The sequence below is a fragment of the Haliaeetus leucocephalus genome, unplaced genomic scaffold (genome assembly GCF_000737465.1).
Source record: "Haliaeetus leucocephalus isolate CR32 unplaced genomic scaffold, Haliaeetus_leucocephalus-4.0 Scaffold265, whole genome shotgun sequence".
In the NCBI taxonomy this organism is placed as follows: Eukaryota; Metazoa; Chordata; class Aves; order Accipitriformes; family Accipitridae; genus Haliaeetus; species Haliaeetus leucocephalus.
In genome coordinates, this window is record NW_010972701.1 from 200605 (window position 1) to 221179 (window position 20575).

Genomic DNA, 20575 nt, shown 5'->3' on the forward strand with positions numbered 1-20575 from the left:
CAGAGTACCATTTGATCACTATATGCAAAATCTACAGTCTAGCAAATCTTAGGAATTATTTTTCAAAAATACTTTTTGTAAACTCAACTGTTTTCAGTTGCTTAACATGTTCTTCCTAGTAGCTCCCAGCAAAACAAAGCAACACATATAAAACACGCTGCATAAGATGAGGGTTGCCAGAGTTTTGATCTTGTAATACCACCTACTAAATGGGAAACAAATAGAGACCACACAACAAGGTTCAGTGCAGAGGCAACAGTAAGCTCCGCACGTGGCATAGCTCTGTCTTCCTTTCCTTTTTTAAACAGATTGTGTCTTGTCTCAGCACTGCAACATTGTTGATGTGATTTGACGGCCCCTTTTCCACAACCTTTAAAAATGCATATTCCCACAGGGACATGCTCCTAGAACGACTTTCCACTGAGGAACGGAATAATATGAAGCCTGTAAGAGCTATTATTAACTGAGTGCTCTGGGCTCTGGCTGGGCTGGAGGCTCTGCAAGATCAAGCAATTCAGTTTCTTGATTTGCCGAGAGCTCTATACTTTGTTAACTGAATTTTCAGATTAGCTCTGGCACAGGATAAATAAATCCAGCAGCCACTACAGTCTTGATAATCGATTACTTTTGTTGATGACAAGCACAAATAAGTGCCTTTGCAGATCACGTACGAGACTCATACAGGCTGCAGGTGGTCTGCTGGCAGTGTTCGTGGACTGCCAGTTAAGACCTAGAAATTAGGATGCAAAGAGTTTCTGTGCCTACAATCTGACTTTGAAGTGCAGCCCAGTCTAGATGATACATGCCTAAGGCTCTTTCTTACTTCAGAAACCCACAGGCTTTGTGGGGAAGCAAATTACAACATTCAAACTTCCTCATTATATTTGATCATGCTTTCTCTTTTCTACTGTGCAATCATTTAGAGTAGCAAACTAACATCACCAATTCTTATCTAAAACACAGAATTCCTTCAAAGTTGTTAACGGAGGATTTTAAGATTTTGAGCTTGAGGCTTTTTCTCAGACATCTGATAGCAGGGCCAGACCTCAGCTGAAGAATTTTCTAATTCTAGCGAGATCATGCTTCCATGACAGTTCTCAGTTCCGACTTGCACATCTTAGATTCATTTGATTTCCTTTAATCCTTCCTTTCTCTAGGCTTCATACGGACCATTATAAGTTGGGCGGGGGGGAGGAGTTGGGGGCAGAAACCCAAAGAAACCCAAAAATCTTTTACAGTAAAACAGTGAGTATAAGGATCAAGGCCAGTCCCCTTCACCTCAGTGCTACTGGTTAACTTCTTTACTCATTCCATGAATATTTTAGCTAAAATTTGGAAATTCCAATTTTTTTTAAATTGACTATTACTCAACTAGCTAAACAAACCTAAAATCACAAAATATTAGAACAGTCTCCACTCTTAAGTCTTCAGTTCAGAATCAAAGTTGAAAAAGCTAACAAGTCTCGTTAAGTTGAATGCAGTTAATGAAGATGGTAAGATTTCAAACATTTTAATTTACAGAAAGGATCCATCAAAGTTTGGCTTAAGAAAATAAATTAGTTTCAAGCCAACTCTGACTTCTAGCTTGATACACATCTCACTTAGCATCACAACTGCATAAATAAAATGATGAAAAAAATTTCACAAATTCAACAGTAAAAATAAGTGCTTATGAAACATTTTTTAAAAATAAAAACCAAAACACATTGAAAACTTAATAAATTTGTCACAGCCTGTGAAACAAGAAGTCTTACACAAATGACGTTAAATTTAATCCTCTCATTATCCTCCTTGTAAGGAAATTCCTACCACACCTCAAATGAAAAATAAGAGAAGATCAAACCATACAACTTGACCAAGATCACAAAGTATAGACTTGTTTGTATCCAAGATAGCTCATGCAACAAAAAAGAAACTGAGTCTTAATATAACCCATGGCTAGATCTGCATCATCTTCTGCAGCTAAATATGCTTTAAATCAAGAGCTTTGGTATAATTTTTCAAAAGGACTGACTCTTTTGCTCGGCCACCATGGATTTTTAAACGCATCATGAGATTTTAAGTCTCCTGATAGCTTAAGAGGATCTGGGTCACAATCAGTAGTAGAAAAAAATAGAGAAGTATCAGGTATGAAATTAAAATTCTGATTTGGTCCGATTTTTATGTTTAGAGAAAATAGTTTTAATTTTTGCATATGTTTTTAGTTAGAACTGTTAATATAACAGAGCTTCCAAAAATTTGCACCATGTTCTTTGTCTTGTGCTTAAAAATCCCAACTTTGTAGCAGCAAATAATGTTTTTACTAACTCGCATAACAAACTTGGTGGTTTTTTTAAATTTATCATTATGAATGTATTCAAATTGTTTTAAAAATCAATTATTTTTGTTGTTTAGTATTATAAGTTTAGTGGCACAATCCAGCTATCCAGCTATTTACAGTACTGTTAAAGGATTATGTAGTTTTAATTTTACTCTTTCAACTTCTTTCTTGTATTCTCTACGTAAATACATGACTGCTTTATTTTAGTTCCAGTATTGCCAACTCCTACAATATTATTTTGGTCGTGACTTCTGGTGCTTTTCTTTATATCCCAAATGTTAGAATCATGCATGATTTATCTTCTTAAACAATGTTCTTGTCCTCAGTGTTACAGAGGAAACTTGAAAAGGTCAAGCAAATCATCAGCTTCAGGAAGCTCAAAGACAAAAAAAGAAGTAAAACTTATTACTGCATTATTTTCTCAAATATGATAGCTCTAAGGCACTTATGCTTTTTGAAGAACCAGATTTTTCCTTGTGAATAGATTTTGAAATAATGTAATTATTTTACCAAATCAAAAGCATAATGAAATGCTTTTGATAAATCATACAATTAATCCAGAACAGTGTCTCACTTCAACAAAAAAATGTCCTTTTTCTCCATTTTTTGCATATATCACAGTTATTTAAGTGCCATTTAGCATCAAAAGCAGATAACCATGCCTTTTTTTCCTCCCTCTTAAAAGCTATGGAAAATATTTTTCTTCAGTAAAAAGGTTTATATGTCATGTCATACCTGTCTTTTTCATAGGAAGATTCATACTCTTTCTATACAACTTAGCAAAAACATGTTGGAAACTTACTGTGAATCCTGAACTACAACTTTAAAACAACACTGAGAAGTATACTATACCAACAGCACTGTACAGCACAACTACTTTGCAGGAAGGAAACAGGAAATATGGATTGTAGAGAGAAAAAAAGTATAAAATGGAAGATGTTCATAAGAGCTTTTCTATAGCACAACGCTTTCCCTCAATCTTGATAAGGTTAATTTTTTACTGTTTCTTAACTTCATCCTCCAGAGGACAAATCCCTTGCATAACTGAACCACTGTAGTTTAAACTGCACTACGAACTAACGACCTCTGTAGTATTTTTTTAAGTCTTACTCTCTCAATTTTTTTTTAATGGGAACTTAAAACACTGAAAGAATCTTGCAAATAATTTTGAAGTGATTTTAACAAAAGGAGAAACCACTTCATAGACTTATGGCACAGCATCTACAGTAACTGATGATGTGGCATAAAATTTTTTTTTTTTTTTACTGGCAAATCAGAAGAGGGGCTAAGGCTATTATTTTGCTTTGCCTTCCCACAAGGCTCCTCACCACAAAATATGGCTTAGAGAGATCTTTTGTTCCTCCAGCTGTGTTAGACTATTTCTCAGATGATTTCACCAGCACAATAACTTGCTGCCCTCTACAACTTGAGCTTCACAGACTTCCAAAGAGTAAGTTTTCTTGGTAAGCAGGATTAAAATGAAACGATTGTGTTATTTTTGCAGTTAAGAGTGATTCATGCATGTTATATAATTTTTAGCTTTCAGCTAGTACTCTGTTTACAAATACAGTCACTAAACTTTGAGTTTATTACAGATGCTAGAGAATGCTTTTTAACATTTTCTATTTTCTTTCAACTTTGTAAGTATGCAGTGTATCATATTGTGTGCATCTGACTTGCTTATCCCATTATCAAGTTTCACCTGACATGTTTCTTTGTTTTAAAGCTAGTTAAGTTCTTTTCATGAAGAAGTGTTAGTACCTCAGTGCTTTGAGACATGACTTGCAAGCCTGGCAAGACAGTTACTATTCTACAAAAATGCACTCAATTACAGCCAATGTGTAAAAAGAATCCCCCCCAAATACCAGCTCCTCCCTCTCTCCATAAAACCAGCAAGAGACTTTGGTACCTATTACTTATCATTCCATCTGAAGTGATGATAGTTCTCTTCACATCGTCTACATGGCAAGTGAATCAATTCCATGAAGGCTAAAGTAAGCTTTTTCCTCAAACTGAGGAGGACTTTCCCAAGTTGTTCCTCCTGGTTTCTAAGGACTATTGTGGTACTGAGAACCAACATTATTAATTGTAAATTGTGACACCTAGCAGAAGTGCTGAGAGAAGAGAACGAGAAAGTGAACCTAAAGTTCTAGACTGAAACTGAGGAGGAGTAACAGGAATCAAAAGGAAACCAGAACATGAAATAGGCATGGGGTACAGATTGTTCAAGGACCTGTTCATGAAAAACAGAATCAAGTCACAGGATTTAGAGACAGATTTTCTGAGGTAGACACCACCAGGTCTGATCAGAATTTAGAAATATGGTAATAAGGTATTCTCCCAATACATACTGCCTGAAATCTGAAAACCAATTAATTCCTCCTGAAGTACAGTATTGCTTCTCAACCCAGCATCTACAAAGTTTATCAGCATAGTGCATTTATGCAATGCTTGTAGTGCAAGGCTGTTCTCTGTGTAGATATATTTCTGCTATTTACTTAATTAGCTCAGACATGTGATGATGCTGTAGGGATATGGAGACCCTTGCTTTGCTGAGGACCTACCTACAGTGGGGTTCCAAACAACTGACTCCATTCAAACCTGTTTTTAAGATTTTAACCAGTATGAAACTTAATTAAAGGAGCAAATACAAATGATACAAAGTTAGAAACGCAACTTAGACAATACCACAAATCATTTCACCCAGCCATTGTCACACACGGGCTGTGTGCAACACAGGAAGATCACGAGGATGTATTAAATTCCATAATTTTATTACTACTTTTTTCCTTAGGATTCTCTCATTCAATTTGTAGAATACATCATGCATTAGGCATCAATCACCACTATCAAGCATAGGAAATTGTAAGTCTCATCTCCTTTGTTACTGATTGCGTTTGGTAAAAAAATACTAAGAGCATCAAGAAAAGAAAGAGAGCCCCCTGATTAAGAAACATGAATGTCATTACAAAAAAATCTGAGAATATCTGCTTTATTCTGCCTCAGGGTTCCCATACTATACTGAGCAAAGACTCTTAAAATTTTCCATGATTTATATGCTTTGACCTGCAATGTCACGTTTTGACTCATCTGTTGTTTAAGCTGAACAGCTTGACATAATTCACAACTAATTCTGCCAAATAATAGGGTTCTTCTGACTGCATAAAGTGCTCTAAAATGTTAGTCTGGCTCTCAGCATCAGAAATTTGACATGCAGAATTATTTGTCTTTCACAACATCAGTATTTCACCTCAGAAAGGTACTTTGAAGGTAAATTAGTTCATGTCTATAAAGAACATGTGATTACAGAAGCATAGGAAAACTATAAAGAAAACTTTTTATCAATGAAGATTTTTCATGATGTGCAGTACACTATGGTTGAATCGTATGTGATTTGATTAAATGATGGGAACAGAAAAATTAAATTTTCATCATTAATACATTGGACTGTCAGACATGTTTTGCAGAAAATACTAGAAAACCAACATAGAATGCCACAGAACATACAATCACCAATGCCATGTAAATTTCTATTTTACATAAAATACAATATTTCAAATTTATTTCACTGTTGTATTTATAGAAATAATCCTGCAATCACCTCACCTTAGTTGAGGATATATTTTTTTAACAAAAATAACTTTGTTTAAAAAAAGAATAGACACAAGCCATGGCTTCGATGCTTAGTAAGACTAGCAAACTTCTTCACAAGTGTAGTACAACATTAACTTGGGTTATTTAGAGATATGCTGGAATTCCACCCTTGAAGATTTTTCAAGGCTCACCCAGACGAAGTCTAGGCTGACGTAATTTACTGTTGGAGGTGGAAACACTTGGGAGCACCAGACTGGACTACGTGATCACCAAAAGTCCCTTCCAGACAACACTTCTATGATATTGACCATGCACCACCTGTGCAGTGTAAGTTCATAGTAAGAATAACTAATACATTTCCAAAAGTGTTTTCATCTTGACAGAGTTTAATAAGTCTATGTGTTTCCAAACATCTAAAGAAGAAATGTTGCTCAAGAATTCCATATGCACCCATTTAAAACTGACTTGTAAGGCTGATGCTTAACCCATTAGACTGGAAAGAATGCAACATCTCAAATGTCCAGTACAAACCCCAGACTATACCACTTTTTTATATAAAAGTCCTTTTGCAACTTCTCCATAGTAAATTAAAGTGAGAACGGAATGAAGGCTGGGATTTTCTTCTACTCCCAACTGTTACGGTATCTTTTGGTAACCAGCACAGCACAGGTAGAAAGCTGTTCATTGTTTGAAGTCAGACAAGAAAACTTACGTTTACCTCAAGGATGGTGTATTTGTTTATGGCTGTTTTCTTGGAAGATACAGATTAAAACTTGCTTTTGCTAATAATGTCACTGACAGTGTTGCCAAAAAAATGCATTATTCTACTTACTTTATATTCCTGCTTCTTAAAACTGAAACTTATATGTGATTTACTTTATGACTATCTAATAAACTTGTATTTCCTTCTTATCAACAGGATACAACATACAAATTTAAATATGGGGATTATGAGCCAGCTATCAATCATTCACCTCCTCTGGGCTGCTATGGTCTTTTGCCAATATGACGACTATGATTTTGAGGATGAGTATGATGAGGAGCCAGATCATCAGCATCCGTATTATTTTAATCCAAACACACAAGCTGAAGTTCCTCGCTTTCCTCTTCCAGTTGAGTGTGCCAGAGAATGCTTTTGTCCACCAGCTTTTCTGCTATCAATGTACTGTGATCATCGTAAACTTAAGACAATACCAAATATCCCTCATCATGTCCAACAACTTTATCTGCAAAACAACGATATTGAAGCTGTGCCTGCAGGACCATTCACTAATGTTACCTTCTTAAGAGAAATTAACCTCAGCCACAACAAAATTAAATTTCATATGATTGACCATGGTGTTTTTGCCAAACTTTCAAACTTAGTGCAACTCCATTTACAACATAATGAATTAGAAGAATTTCCATTCCCACTCCCCAGCTCTCTAGAGAGACTCCTCCTTGGTTTCAATAAGATTTCTCGGTTATCTGGAAATGCATTGGAAGGATTACCCAACATAACCATGCTTGACCTTTGCAATAACTTTCTTGACGACTCAGTACTCAAAGGAAAACCCTTTTCAAACATGAAAAATTTAATGCAGCTCAACTTATGCAACAACAAATTACAGACTATGCCTCCTGATCTACCATCATCACTTATGTATCTCTCTCTTGAAAATAACTCAATTTCTCATATTCCAGAAAACTATTTCAAGAGACTTCCAAAAATCATTGCTCTAAGAATGTCCCACAATAACCTGCAGAACATTCCACACAACACCTTTAATCTACCCAACCTTCTAGAACTTAATCTTGGACATAACAAATTGAAACAAGTATTCTATATTCCAAGAAGTTTGCAGCATTTGTATATTGAAGACAATGACATTGAAAGTATGTTGATGGTTGCAATTCTTTAAAAGCAAAAAACTCAGTGGATTTTGGCATTGGTTGTGGGAGGGGGGTGAGTTCGGTGTATTTTCCTTACCATCCAGAAAGAACTTTTAGCCTACATCAAAAGAAACTATCAGAAACGTCTCTTCTGTTGTGTCCTTGAAACCAAGGACCTGCCACCTTACAGCTGCTCAGTTAGGTCATGTATAAACCAAACACAGAATCCAGCCGTCGTCCAAATTTTGCACATTGTTCAAGAGATACTCTGATGTCCTTCTTTGCAGAGTGGTGAGCTTGAGCTATTAGCAGTTAATGTGGCACTGACTCAGAGTTCATACACGCTGTACTTCTCCAGAGCATATGCAGCCATGTAGCTTTTGATCAGCTTACAGTGCAGGAAGAATATCATCCTATCTTCTTCAAGATGCTGTGTATACACATCCTCCATCAGTTAAAACCAAATCAGTGAAATTAGAAAGGATTTAATTTTTGCACCTTACCCCTAATTTGCAATTTTTGGTAAAAGTTAATACCAGTTTTTCATATAACGAGCTAAAACCTTTTGAAAATTGCTTCTGATTTTGATAAAACTGATAAAAACATACAGAGAAAAGGCATTATGAAAATATTCCATTCACCTAAAATAGTAATGACGTGGTAGTCATATTTATTTTTTGCTTTACCCCACAACCTCATACTTTGCAAACCCCAGAATTGTTGCACTGTCATTTACAAAACCAATTTAAAACACAGGGAAGGGTTATATTAATATGTGCACTGCAAAAATATTTTCCATTTTAAATTTCAAAACGTAAGTTTCACTTTTGCAATAGGTCTTAAATACAACTGTTTTCTGTATTTTAATTAATATTTTTCTCTCTCTTACAGTCATAAATGTTACTTTGATGTGTCCATCTATTGATCCAATGAACACCAACCAATTAACCTATATACGGGTGGACCAAAATAAGCTTACAATTCCAATAAGCACATATGCATTCTTTTGTTTCCCTCACATTCGAACCATTTATTATGGTGAACAAAATGTTAATGTCAACAAGTCAACTCAGCTAAGAATACCAGTATTTCGACGATTTTTATCACCAGAAGAATACGACGAAGCAGAAGACGATCATGAAACTGAAGAAGATCATGAAGCAGACCACTACTTTCATCCTTACTTTCAGTGAAGTAATCATTGTTACATGGGAACTTTTCCTTAGTTGCAGGGTATTCATATCCATTTTAGAACAGCTGGATAGTTTGGGATCTTTAATATATATCTATAAAGTGGAGATAGGATTTTAGTGTAGGAAAATGTCCCATTATTGATGTAGTAAAAACCATAATACTAGGAGCAAAGAGCACTCACCTCAGCACTAGAAAGCAGTCTGATATATAACCTGGATTGATGATAGACTCATCCTTGGGTGGGCAGCCTAAGCTGAAGAAAATTGACCTGAAAAAGCTTCTATGTTCTAAAGTGATCCAACTTGCAAAATTACTATAATACAAATCAATGTCATGCTCAACAGGAACAAGTGGATAAGACCAAAAAAAAAATCCATCCAGCTATACTTCCTACTGACAGCAGTAGAAAATAGACACACTAGAGAAAAGAACAGGAGGGTAAAATCACAAAATTACTTCCACAAAGTTCCTCCACATTCTCCAGGAATACAGATGTTTCTTCTTCCAATTTCTAATTGGACACAAAACCCACAAACTTTCAGTTTCAAATCTTCCTCATATTATGTTTGCAGTGTCCTGCCAAGGTGTATTACAATATTTACTTCTCAGCTTGCACCTCAACTATCACAACTCTCTCAAAGAAGACTTTAGCTGATGAGCAATATAGGCAATAAATGACCTTTTACCAAAGGTCTCATGATCTAGGGAAAAGGATGTGCATTAATATAACAGAAGTATAGTACTAACATTTTACCTATGCTTTAGTCCGTGTTATTTTAGAAGGCACCTAAAAATGTAATGTAATCTTTTTATTAGACTTGTTCATCAAGTAGAACAGGTAGAAATAGTAGCATCCCAGGTTTTTTAAATTATTAATTTAGACTATCCCTCTGCATAACTAATAGCAATTAGCTATATTCTGCTTCAAAGTAGAAAAAAATGCTTTACGCAATATACTATTTGAGCTATGCAAAGCTTTTATTGTGTCTTCTATGCCTAGAAACAGATCCAAATAACTACAGGGTAAGATAATGTTATAGGGCACTTTACTGCTTTTGTTTTATTTAAATTCTTTATTTTTCAGCCTTTTTTTCCCAATAAAATCTTTGTTAGCAGTGACGAAGAATCATCATTTTCAATAAGAAAAACAAATGAATGCAAGAAATAGAGCCATACATCATGCTACCATTTTTACATTATACTTTAAGTGTAGGAAAACTAAAAAGGCTATATAAAATTATGTGAGCAACTTTGTATTAGAATTTCTAAAAAGTTTCAGACAGGTTTAGTTTTCTGTCTTATAATTTCACTTATTTTTTTGAAGCCCATCTTAGTATATTTTGGTTTCTGATGCAACAACTAAAATATTAACAAAATGAAAATACTTAATGATGCTTTTTGTTACTTGAAAGAAATTCCTCATAAGCCCATGAATATAACCTTTAAGAACATACATAGTCTTTAAGAACAACTGGTTATAAAAATTTGTGGAAACAAAATTTATGATATCATTATTAAGCTGTGGGTCTCAAGTCAACTAACTCAAAAAATCTATTTTTTCTCTCCTTCCCCTTTTTCCTATCTACTTTCTGAACAGATCTAATATTCATGGTAAAGTATTTTATGGTCTCGCCACAAATGTACAGCTCTGCAGAATTTATCTTCCTCTTTTTAAAAAAAAAAGTTTATTGACATTTACGAACCTCAAGTACCTCTGGCTTCATGAAGGAGGAATATATGTATCTATTCATTACTTTATTTAAATACTCTTTATCAAATTATATACACATAAATTTAAATATCTATAACTTTATGGGTTTACTAATAAAAACATACAGCATATTAACCGTAGGGAACCTTTATAACTTTTAATCTACTTCAGATTTTAAGTGTAAGTGAATAGTGCACAAAATGCAAAACTAAATACAGGCTTTTTTAAAAGGCTTTCTTAGCTTAAAGAGGAACACTATTCAAATACAGTATGAGTATTGTATCTTTTACCACAAACTTTCTGTTTTTTAAAAAATACATATGAAGCAAAGCTTAGCTTTAAAGTAAAATTAAAGACTGACTTTGTAGCAACTAGTTATATACATTTCTTAGAGTTTATCAGTTTGCCTTTAATTATTGAAAACTTTAGAGCTGTCTTATTACATTAAACTCATTCAGATGGAACATGAGAATTGTATTACAACTAGAAGCATTGTAACTCACTTTTCATTCAATTAACATTATTGTATCTCATTTGTGGCAAATACAATGCTATTCTTTTAAAAAGATTTTACGGTGGTCAGGGAACTAAAGACTTGCTAGCCTTATGTCTGTATCAGAGAAATGAGAAGTTATAATAAAGCACAGAATTAATGGATACCTAGATAAATACAATTTGCTCTGGTAAGACTGGGCATGGCTTCTGTAAAAGCCATGATGTTTTTAACTTGCAAATCTCTTGGAGTTCTCTGAAGGAATTATGAAGGATGTGGAAAAGGGAGATCCTGGTCCACACAGCCTACAAAAATTTCTGAAAGGTTTTTAAGGAAATTAAGCTGCCGCATAGGTGCCAGCATGGACAAAATCAAATAAAATGTAAGAAACAGCATAAGAATAAATGGTCAGTTCTTGCTGTGGAGGGAGCCCACTGGTGGGAGTTTTGCAAAGGGCCTGTGCTTGAATTTATTGAATTTAATATACTTGCAAAAGATAGACAAATTGGGCTGAGAAGTGAGATGACAACAAAGATTGCTAAGCCCCAATGAAGAATGACTGCAGAAGGACCTCAGTATGCTAACATAGGCAATGAAATTCAACATTGTTAAATGAAAAGGGATATGCATGGAAAAGATGATACTACCCTCACATAAAAACTAATGAAGCATGACCTCACCACCACCACTTGGGAGCAAGACTCAGAAGTAGTAACAGGCAGTTCAGTGAAAACACTTGCTTAGCACCTAATAGCAGTAAAAAGAAAACTCAAATGTAGAGAGTAACTACAGAAATAGAAAACAAGAGACATCATGATGCTGCTATAAATTTATGGCTCACCCAGATACTAAACACACTATTGCTTTCTGAGCCTTTCAGGTAGTTATAATCTCTACATATGGCATAATTAGAAAAGGATCAGAGAAAGGTAATCAGGTCACCAAAGGTAAGGAATGGCTTCTATATAAGCAACACTGAGTAGGCTCGAACTCCCCAGTTCAGAAAAGAGATCGCTAAGGGGAGATATAGGAGATACCCACAAAATTAAAGTGTTGCATAGACAGCATGGGTCCGGGGATCAACTGCTCCAGAACAAGAGCAAGGAGCCATCAAATGAAGCTAGTATGTACCAGGTACAAACTAGACAAACAAACAAAAGTTTGTAAGCAATGAGTAGTCAGCTCAATAAACCGCACACCTGAGAATACAGCGGATGCAGCAGCAATTTTATATGTGGTTTCAAAGGAAGACTGGATAAGGAATTGTATTTCTTGGAAGAGATCATTATAGGTTGTTAGACAAAGGACAGTAGGCAGAAAAGTGCTGAGCTGAAAATAGCTGGAGAATGGAAGAATATTTGGAGACAAGATGAGACAAGAATCATACATGCTTGTCCTATTCTCAGTCTTCCAAAAGCATATGCTTACGGCCATTGTCAGAGACGGGATATTGTACACTAACCTTTATTTTTAATTCCACACTCAGTTCTATGTTCTCACTGTCCTTGACTGTGGTAACATGCTGGTAGTGCTCTCCACTACTAGTAAACATTTGTTGCCTTGATATAGTTGAATTTTAAACTTTTTTTAAAGCACTACCAACCATGGTTATATGCCAAGGTATATTCTAGCTCATTAAATTTGGGAACAGCACGTCTACAATGTTGCAGTGTTCTGTAGCAGACACCCCTACTGATTCAAGTACACAAAGCAGCTTAGCCATATAAGTGTGGAGCTCTGTATAAACCAAATTATATTACTATACAACCACATAGATTTTTAGTATCAAAGCATATTTGCTTCATGTTTGCTCTAGTACTTATTTTCAGAATATTCTATAGTCTTTTTAAGCAGGAAATAGATTCACAAACTAAAAATTAAACATGCATTAAAATGCTACCTATTTTATCAGTAGCAGCAAAACTTAACAAGCATTAAACAGCTTCATTACTTTATTTACAGCAGTCAGTAAATACAGAAACAAAGCTTGATCTGGTTTAGAACACTGTGTCTGCATTAGCAATGAAGGTGAAGCACTAGGGTGGATCAGTGGAGCAAAATACTTGTGATGAGACCCACTTGCTGTATTTTGAGGGAGAGGAGCTTTACTTCAGACTGGCCCTAGCCACTAATTAAAATCCATTAGCAGCTGCAGCACATCAGGTGCACCCCTGAATACATACATCTTCTGGTTTGTCACATCCAAAAAGAATAGTCCACATACTTCAAAGAGCACTGTGATGTGAATCAAGGTGCAGTAAATTGGGGTTATCAGGAGATTCATTTCAAAAATGTGTTCCTAATCCTAATTAAAACACTAACAGAAACATAACCAGAAACACAGCAACTGAGAAAAATGAAATATCAGTTCTACTTTCAGCTTTGGACAAACTATTCTGAAAACACATCTTTTCCAAGTCTTATCTGTGTAAAGAAGGATGGAACCTTCTTAACTCTAAGCTAAGCTAAATATTATCAGCATTATTGAGAGTGCATAATAATTAGCAAGGTTGTATTAGCGCACTATAGAACATTTTGATACCCATGTAAACCTATAGGGAAAAGCCTCACAGATCTGTGGAAAATATTCAGTTATGACTAAACATTAATGCACAAAATTAAATCTCTCAAAACTACAACAAAAGTGACGAACTTTTTTTTCCACAAAATCTATAACATAAGAGGTTATTGTAAAAATCAAAATAAAGAAAGAGAAATAACAGTAGTTTAATCCAACTGTCTATGTTTCTTTCTTTAACCTCAAAACAGTGGGAATGTATTTTGCCTTTTTTCCATTTTTTGTTGTTGATGGTATTTAATACTTTTAAGGCTTACTTTGAGATTTTTACTTCAGTATTCTGATAGTAAAAGTTACATGGATTAGGAAAGAAACTCCTATATAGAAAACAGATGGTTTACATTTCAAGTTTTCTGACTTCTTTGAACATATTCACATTCCACTGTTACAATATGAATCAATTTCCTTCTTTGTTTCCCAATTTGATCATTGCAAGCAATAAGCATAGGAATTTCCTACCTGAAAAACGCGGAAAGAAAACATACTATTTTGACAAAAAAAATACACACTGAAAGAGATTTTGCAATCATTGTCCAAAACTACTGCAAGAGTATGAACTTTTCAGGTGTAAACCAAATTGTGTATACACTATTGGAAGTTATGGAACTCCACAAATACACACATTTATCACATAATGTTATAAACTATTTTGCCCCAAATTTACATTTCTAACAACCTAATTTAAAAACAAAATAAATAATACCTTAATCTTGTAATTCATTGCATAAATTCATCATCTACAGAGAAAAAAATAAATCAACCTTCCCCTATTATAAAGTACAACACAAGGAAAAAATAGATAAATATGAAGATTAGCCATAAACACAGAGAGTAAAGTAGATGCTATGAATAACATAAGGAAGAGATGACAGGAACATAGAAGTAAAATACATATAAGGCCAATAAGTCTTGGAACCCTGATGCTAGTGTCCCTGTAGACATAGTAATGACTCTCAACAAATGACAATATCGTTATAAAGAAGTAATGTCAGTTCAGGAAGGAATTCTAAGAAATTTTAATAAATTGAACTACGTTGATTTTTGATTCAGGATATAACTGATGATATATAGGCAAAGTTCAAGAGAACCTATGTTCAACAGAGAAGTCTGGGTAAATAGCAGACAGTACTATTCCTCTAGTTACCATTTGTATTTTTTAACTGCAGTTTGATTTCTGTTTACTATTCTGCATGATTTTTAAAATGTGCTTCATCCATTTATAACAGTAACTGATACAAGGAGTCTCTTTCTTTTCCAGAAATGCAAGGAATAAAGGTAATGTCTTCAGCTTTAAAAAATTCTGATTATAAATCAGAAACATATGGAAGGATGTTCATACAATCACAAGGTCATTTTGCAGCTGGTGGACCTAACAGTGACCTAAACTTAATCTAATTCACTGAGCCTCGGAAATAATTGCAACTTTTCATAAAAATACTCCAGGTGTTTACATATAACTATTTAATCTCTGTTACTTTTTTGGTCATTTTGAATCTTTAGGAATGTTCTAAGTTTTCTCTGTAAGACATGATGACCATTTATTTTACATTTAATACCACCTCTGAACCCTCCTCCATCCCTCAAGGATGCTGAATTGGAATATACTTTGCTTAATATTACACAACAACTCTTCTACAGTATCACCTTCAGTCCTATTTCTGTGCATTGCTCAAGAACAAACCAGGAGACTGCTTCCTCCCCTTTGGGTACTCTGGCTTTTTGCTCCCAGAATGAATGCAGCCCCAGCATTAGCACAGACATTAAACTGCCTTAAAAATATTTTTACACCCCTGTATCAGGATCTCAACAAAAAGCAGAAGGAGATGCAGGAGTCAGAGGTTCCATATCACACATAGATGCAGCAGTCAAAACATGCAGTTGTACCATCAAAGAGACGAAAATAATTTTAGAAGGTAAAATTAATCAGGCCACACAATCAGTCAAGAAGAAAAGGCCTGTATTTTAAAAGAAGAAAATAATGTAGTGAACAATCCAGAATACTCAAGTTATAGGTTAAAAAAAGACAAAACTAAAAGGCAAACACTGAGTTCAGTTTTAACATCACTTCATGCTTTTGCTCTCTTTAACAGTAAATCCATGTTTCACTGCTTGCCGTTTATTTTGAACACATTATCAAGCTGGTTCAATAGCTACCTTTTACTTTGTAAAACCTTTTCTATTATAATTATTCCAATCCAAAGCAGCTGGTCAACATTTAAAGTGTTTAATCACACTTCATACAAAAGATACGCTAAGGAATATTGAACATGTTACCTTCCACATGGAGCAAAAAAATCACATACAAGAGAAAACTCAGCATTCTGGGTCTATAAATGCCCAGAAGTCATTAAAAGCTTTCCTCATTTGTCCCCATCTCGTTCTGTCAGAGACATATTTCTAGCCAAGAGAAGACACTAATGAACATTCTGTATAAGTGATTCCCAATGTTCATCAGGCATAAGTAAGCTAAGCAACAATCCATACTTCTTTCTTCCAAGAACACTTAAAAACAATAATACCCAGAAACTACAGAACTTGCCAATATTGTCCTTTAGAGACTATGATACAAGATGAAAGCCAAGGTCTTTAAGCAGCTGCAAAAATACACTTTCTTTGCCTAAATATAGAACAAACCTGAGTATTTACAATTTTTTTAAAATCTCAGCTTTTGTTTATTTCATAAGGAATATATTGGCAGCAACCTTACAGCACTCTCCCTAGTGCTGCCTCATAGCCCTCTTAACCCATGCACCCCAGAGATAAGGCCTCCCCCTCCTTCCCCCCATTTTTCTTCCTCTTCCTAGTGTTCTGACTCCCATTACACAATCACAAGTCTTTATAATGGCAGTGCCAGTCCCTGCATCCACTTAATTCCTACAGGCACCCTGGGGAAGTAATTTCCAACCAACCTTACAGAGAGGAAAGGCTACCCCCGTCTGGTAATCTGGCTCTTTTTAGGTCCATCAGTTCTTCAGTGCCTTGCAGGGGTTTACCAGGAACAAGACATAAGTGTCTCACATGGAGAATTATCAGCAACCAGCCCTCAGTACCATTGTAAAACACATTACCACATTTCAAAGCAATGCTACAAGTAGTACAGAAGAGTGCTCTCCTATCATTTTTGTACCAAGCTACTGAGGATTAAGTAAAAAGTGCTAAATACTAACATGGTAAAAAGGTAATTAACATGCTAGCACACCTGTGAGAACTGTTTTTTGCTGAAACCCACAGAAAATAAAGAGAATTGCCCTCCAATTTAAATTGGTGTCATTTTCTCTGGCAACAAAAAATGGATAAGAACTGCTCGTGGCAGCTTTTGCAGTCTGCACCTGCGTGATTACTTTTTAAGGAAAACTTTGGTTTCTTTTTTGATCTGTCTTTTGAAGTGTTAGTAGAAAGGTGAGAACAGAAATGAACTAGTCATACTGAAGCTCTGAGCAGGGCAGAATGTATGAGGCCACTTCAAGTACAAGATAAATAGACTGAGCTGGACACCAGCCAGTTCAAATAATTCACAAAACCCGATTGTCTGCCTGCAAAACAAGACCTTTCCTCAGTTCCTCTAGGATATTTTCAGCTTGATTTTTTGCTTTATCTGCTCTTGACATATAAACAGTTCTAAATGCTAGATTCCTTCCTAGATGCTGAAGAAGATTTAATCAGCAACACATACAGTTTGGATAGTTACCTTCATTTTTGTCTTGCTCTCCCATACCTTTCCTACATCTGCCATCCATACCCATTCAACTTCTCTCTTTTTCTCTTCTAAAAGCCTTTTATTCTTCATTGTCTAACCTGCTGGAAGGCAACACTGGGGAACAATTTTACATGTACTCTGTATGCAACCCTTTTCCCTTAAAGCTAAGTTTTTCCGAAAGCAGAATCCAGAGAGCAAGTGTCCCTTGTTAGACCAACTTGGATTCCCTCTGCCAGAAGTAAATAAGTGTTATACTTCATTTACACCTTCAGCTACATTTCATATCCTTACAAAATTGTAGGGAAATTACTACAATTCAAATTTAAGCCAGGATTCAGTTTCAGGACAATTAGTAAAATAACCATTTTAAATACCTAACATTTCAGGTAAAAGTATTTTGTGGGGAAATCAGTCAGCGAAAATGAGATATCATGGGTTAAAAAAAAAAAAAAAGGCACATCTGACAAATCAGAAAGCATACCATGAACACATTATCAAGGCTTTCTTCAAAACCTGGAGCTCAATTAGTTAGCAACAGACCTTGTTTAGGTATTCAGAAAAGAAACAACTAAGTACATTGATGCTTGTAACCAGATACCTATATATCAAACTTCTAAGCACTAACAATACCTAGAAAGCACACTCTGCTTGCTAGAGTGAATACTTCCCATCAGCTTCCCTATTGCCAATGCATATGAACCACATTTTCATTTCAGATGATTTGGATATTGTGGTTATTTAAAGTCATTTTGAGCAAGAATAAAGCAGCATTGCTGCTGAAAGAAGCAATACTATCCCTTCCTTGTTTGCAGTCACTTGTACCATCCCCTTCCTTGTGCCGATATGAACATCTGTTATATGTTCAGATAAAAACAATTTTTATCTGAAATTATTTGTTGATACTTTTTCTTCTTCATGGCACAAGGGATGACAAGCAGATAAAATACAGGACAGGACTACTACTTTATGTGGCACTGACAGTTTAAAGTGACAGTAAAACTACACTGTAAGGTAAACCTTGATGACATCATGCCAAAGTAATTACTTAACATATCACTCCTCAAATGTATTTGTAAGTGTTCGTGAGTTTCTTATAAGTGCGTGGTTAACAACCGTGAGTACACATGTTAGACATTTCCATGGTAAGCATACCACTGAAATCATGACCCTGATGAACACAGACTTTTGACAATGTTTTCTGCGGAACCTGTTACTAAAGTCTTCTAGCTTGACAAAGCCTCTTCTCTTCTTGCAGATCAAAACAAGCAAGAGCCTTCTTGCATGAAGACTTCCTAAATTTTCAAGGCCTCATTTATCTAGTAATTTTCCCTCATTTTTAAAATTGCCATATATACAGAAAAAAATAAGCTATTCCCAAGATATTCCATGTACATAGCTGTGAAATCTAGGATTTCAGTACCTACAAAATAAATTCTCATAAGAATACAACAAATGTATTTAATATTTTATATCATGCTTTCAGCTTCAATACTTAATACTTTTCCCTTAGAACATTTACCCTTTGATTACATTGAAGTATTGGAAAAACATGGATGCCCCAGAGCCAAATGAAATCTTAACCTGGATGTTTGTGGGGCGGGGCGGCAGCTGGAAAGAGGTAGGTACAAAGCAGAGCTGCTGTAAGTACTTCTGAAACATGCATGAAACCATGAGGGATGGTAAGATGGCATTGACACTGCAACTTTTTTGTCCCTTTCCTCAGCAAATCCACCCCTTCAATCACACACAGTACTCCTGACTGAAAGTTCCTATGTACTGCAGTAGAAAACACCTTAACAACCTAGCCATTTCAAAACTTCGGTTGTTCTTATTGTTCCAGCAGAACAGCAACCAATGTAATTCAGAGTCCAGTTTCCATTACTATTGAGCCTCTTCCCTTAACATTTCAGTTATATACAAACGGCAAAATCATTATCCTAGAGAAAGCTCCAAGTCCAAATTGTGACACTGTTTAATTTGCATACAAGCTAAACTAAAAACATTTTTATAAAATCCTAATGAGTTCAGTAAGTGGCAACTGATTATAAACTGGAAAAAGTTTAGAGAGCAAATGGCTGTAGCCACTCTCCAATTTGCAGATTTACTACAGACATCTGGTTTCTAAACAAGGCAGCACTCACAAGAAAACTTAACCAAATAGGTTCACTGTTTATCCCCAGCATTATTCTAGCTGACAGTGCTATCTAGAAAAAAGAAAAAGTATGAATATGAAAGAGAAATGTAAATCTGAATATACTCCCAATAGATTTTATTGCTACATACTTTTTAAAGACTCAAAAAAGCTACTTTGTAAACTTTCAAGTTGGTCATCTGGCTCCCATTTGTACTGACTGCCAAAAATACATAATGAGGAAAAGTATGGGGGAGGAAGAAATGCATTAGAAATCCAGAAAACTACTGCTTGTAGTTCAGATGAAAACTCTACACCTGGACAGTGTTTACTAAGTTATCTACACAACTGACACAGAACTTTACTCAAAACAAGTATTTATTGTGAAACCAATTTTTCAATAAATTGTCTAACAAGTCACTCAATGAAGCATTTAGACATGAATTAATTGTCTGAAAATCTCAACACACACACACAAAGTTCTAAAAAGTATTTTTTCTTTCCAGAACCATTCAGACTGAAAAGTTTCCATTTCATACTTAGGTGAAACTTCTCTAAACATATACAACTTGTAACGAAACATTTTATTACTCATAAAATGTGACTAATATAGTATACGTATGTTTTGGCTCTACCTCTGTCTCAGTCAGAAAGCAGCTGCTTTGTCTCTTAGCTAAACCATTACACAAAATGGATAACACATGCCTTGTTATAGACCTCTAGTTGCACAATTATTATTTGATTTACAGAAAAAGCCTTAGCAATTTTAAAGAGTAAATCGTCACAAAGCAGAAGGCTACCATTTTAACAAGTAATATCAGAAGTAGGATGAGCTAGACAGACTTAACATTTACAAACGTTATTCAAAGTACAACCCCCCTGCTCCAGGATATTACCTCTTACCCTAGGGAAAGAATGCTGGCAAAGGATTTTTTACCCCATGGAAAGCACTTTTAAGACTGTCAAACTTTGAGAGGGTATTCAT

General features: G+C 35.1%; 2 protein-coding genes across 4 annotated transcripts in view; one reads left to right on the plus strand and one right to left on the minus strand.

Annotated features, from left to right (window-relative positions):
• Positions 1-20575, minus strand: part of CENPP (centromere protein P) — a 165475-nt gene that overhangs the window by 111067 nt on the left and 33833 nt on the right. The window lies entirely within an intron of this gene.
• Positions 6856-8979, plus strand: OMD (osteomodulin). The gene is made up of 2 exons (XM_010569243.1): positions 6856-7789; positions 8678-8979. The coding sequence occupies exons 1-2, from the start codon at positions 6856-6858 to the stop codon at positions 8977-8979; spliced, it is 1236 nt and encodes a 411-aa protein (XP_010567545.1).

Excerpts from the sequence above, each read along its gene's own strand:
- OMD (XM_010569243.1), top strand. The coding sequence starts at position 6,856 with ATGGGGATTATGAGCCAGCTATCAATCATTCACCTCCTCTGGGCTGCT. Across the intron at positions 7,790-8,677 it reads TGAAGACAATGACATTGAAA|TCATAAATGTTACTTTGATG; the intron begins GTATGTTGATGG and ends TCTCTCTTACAG.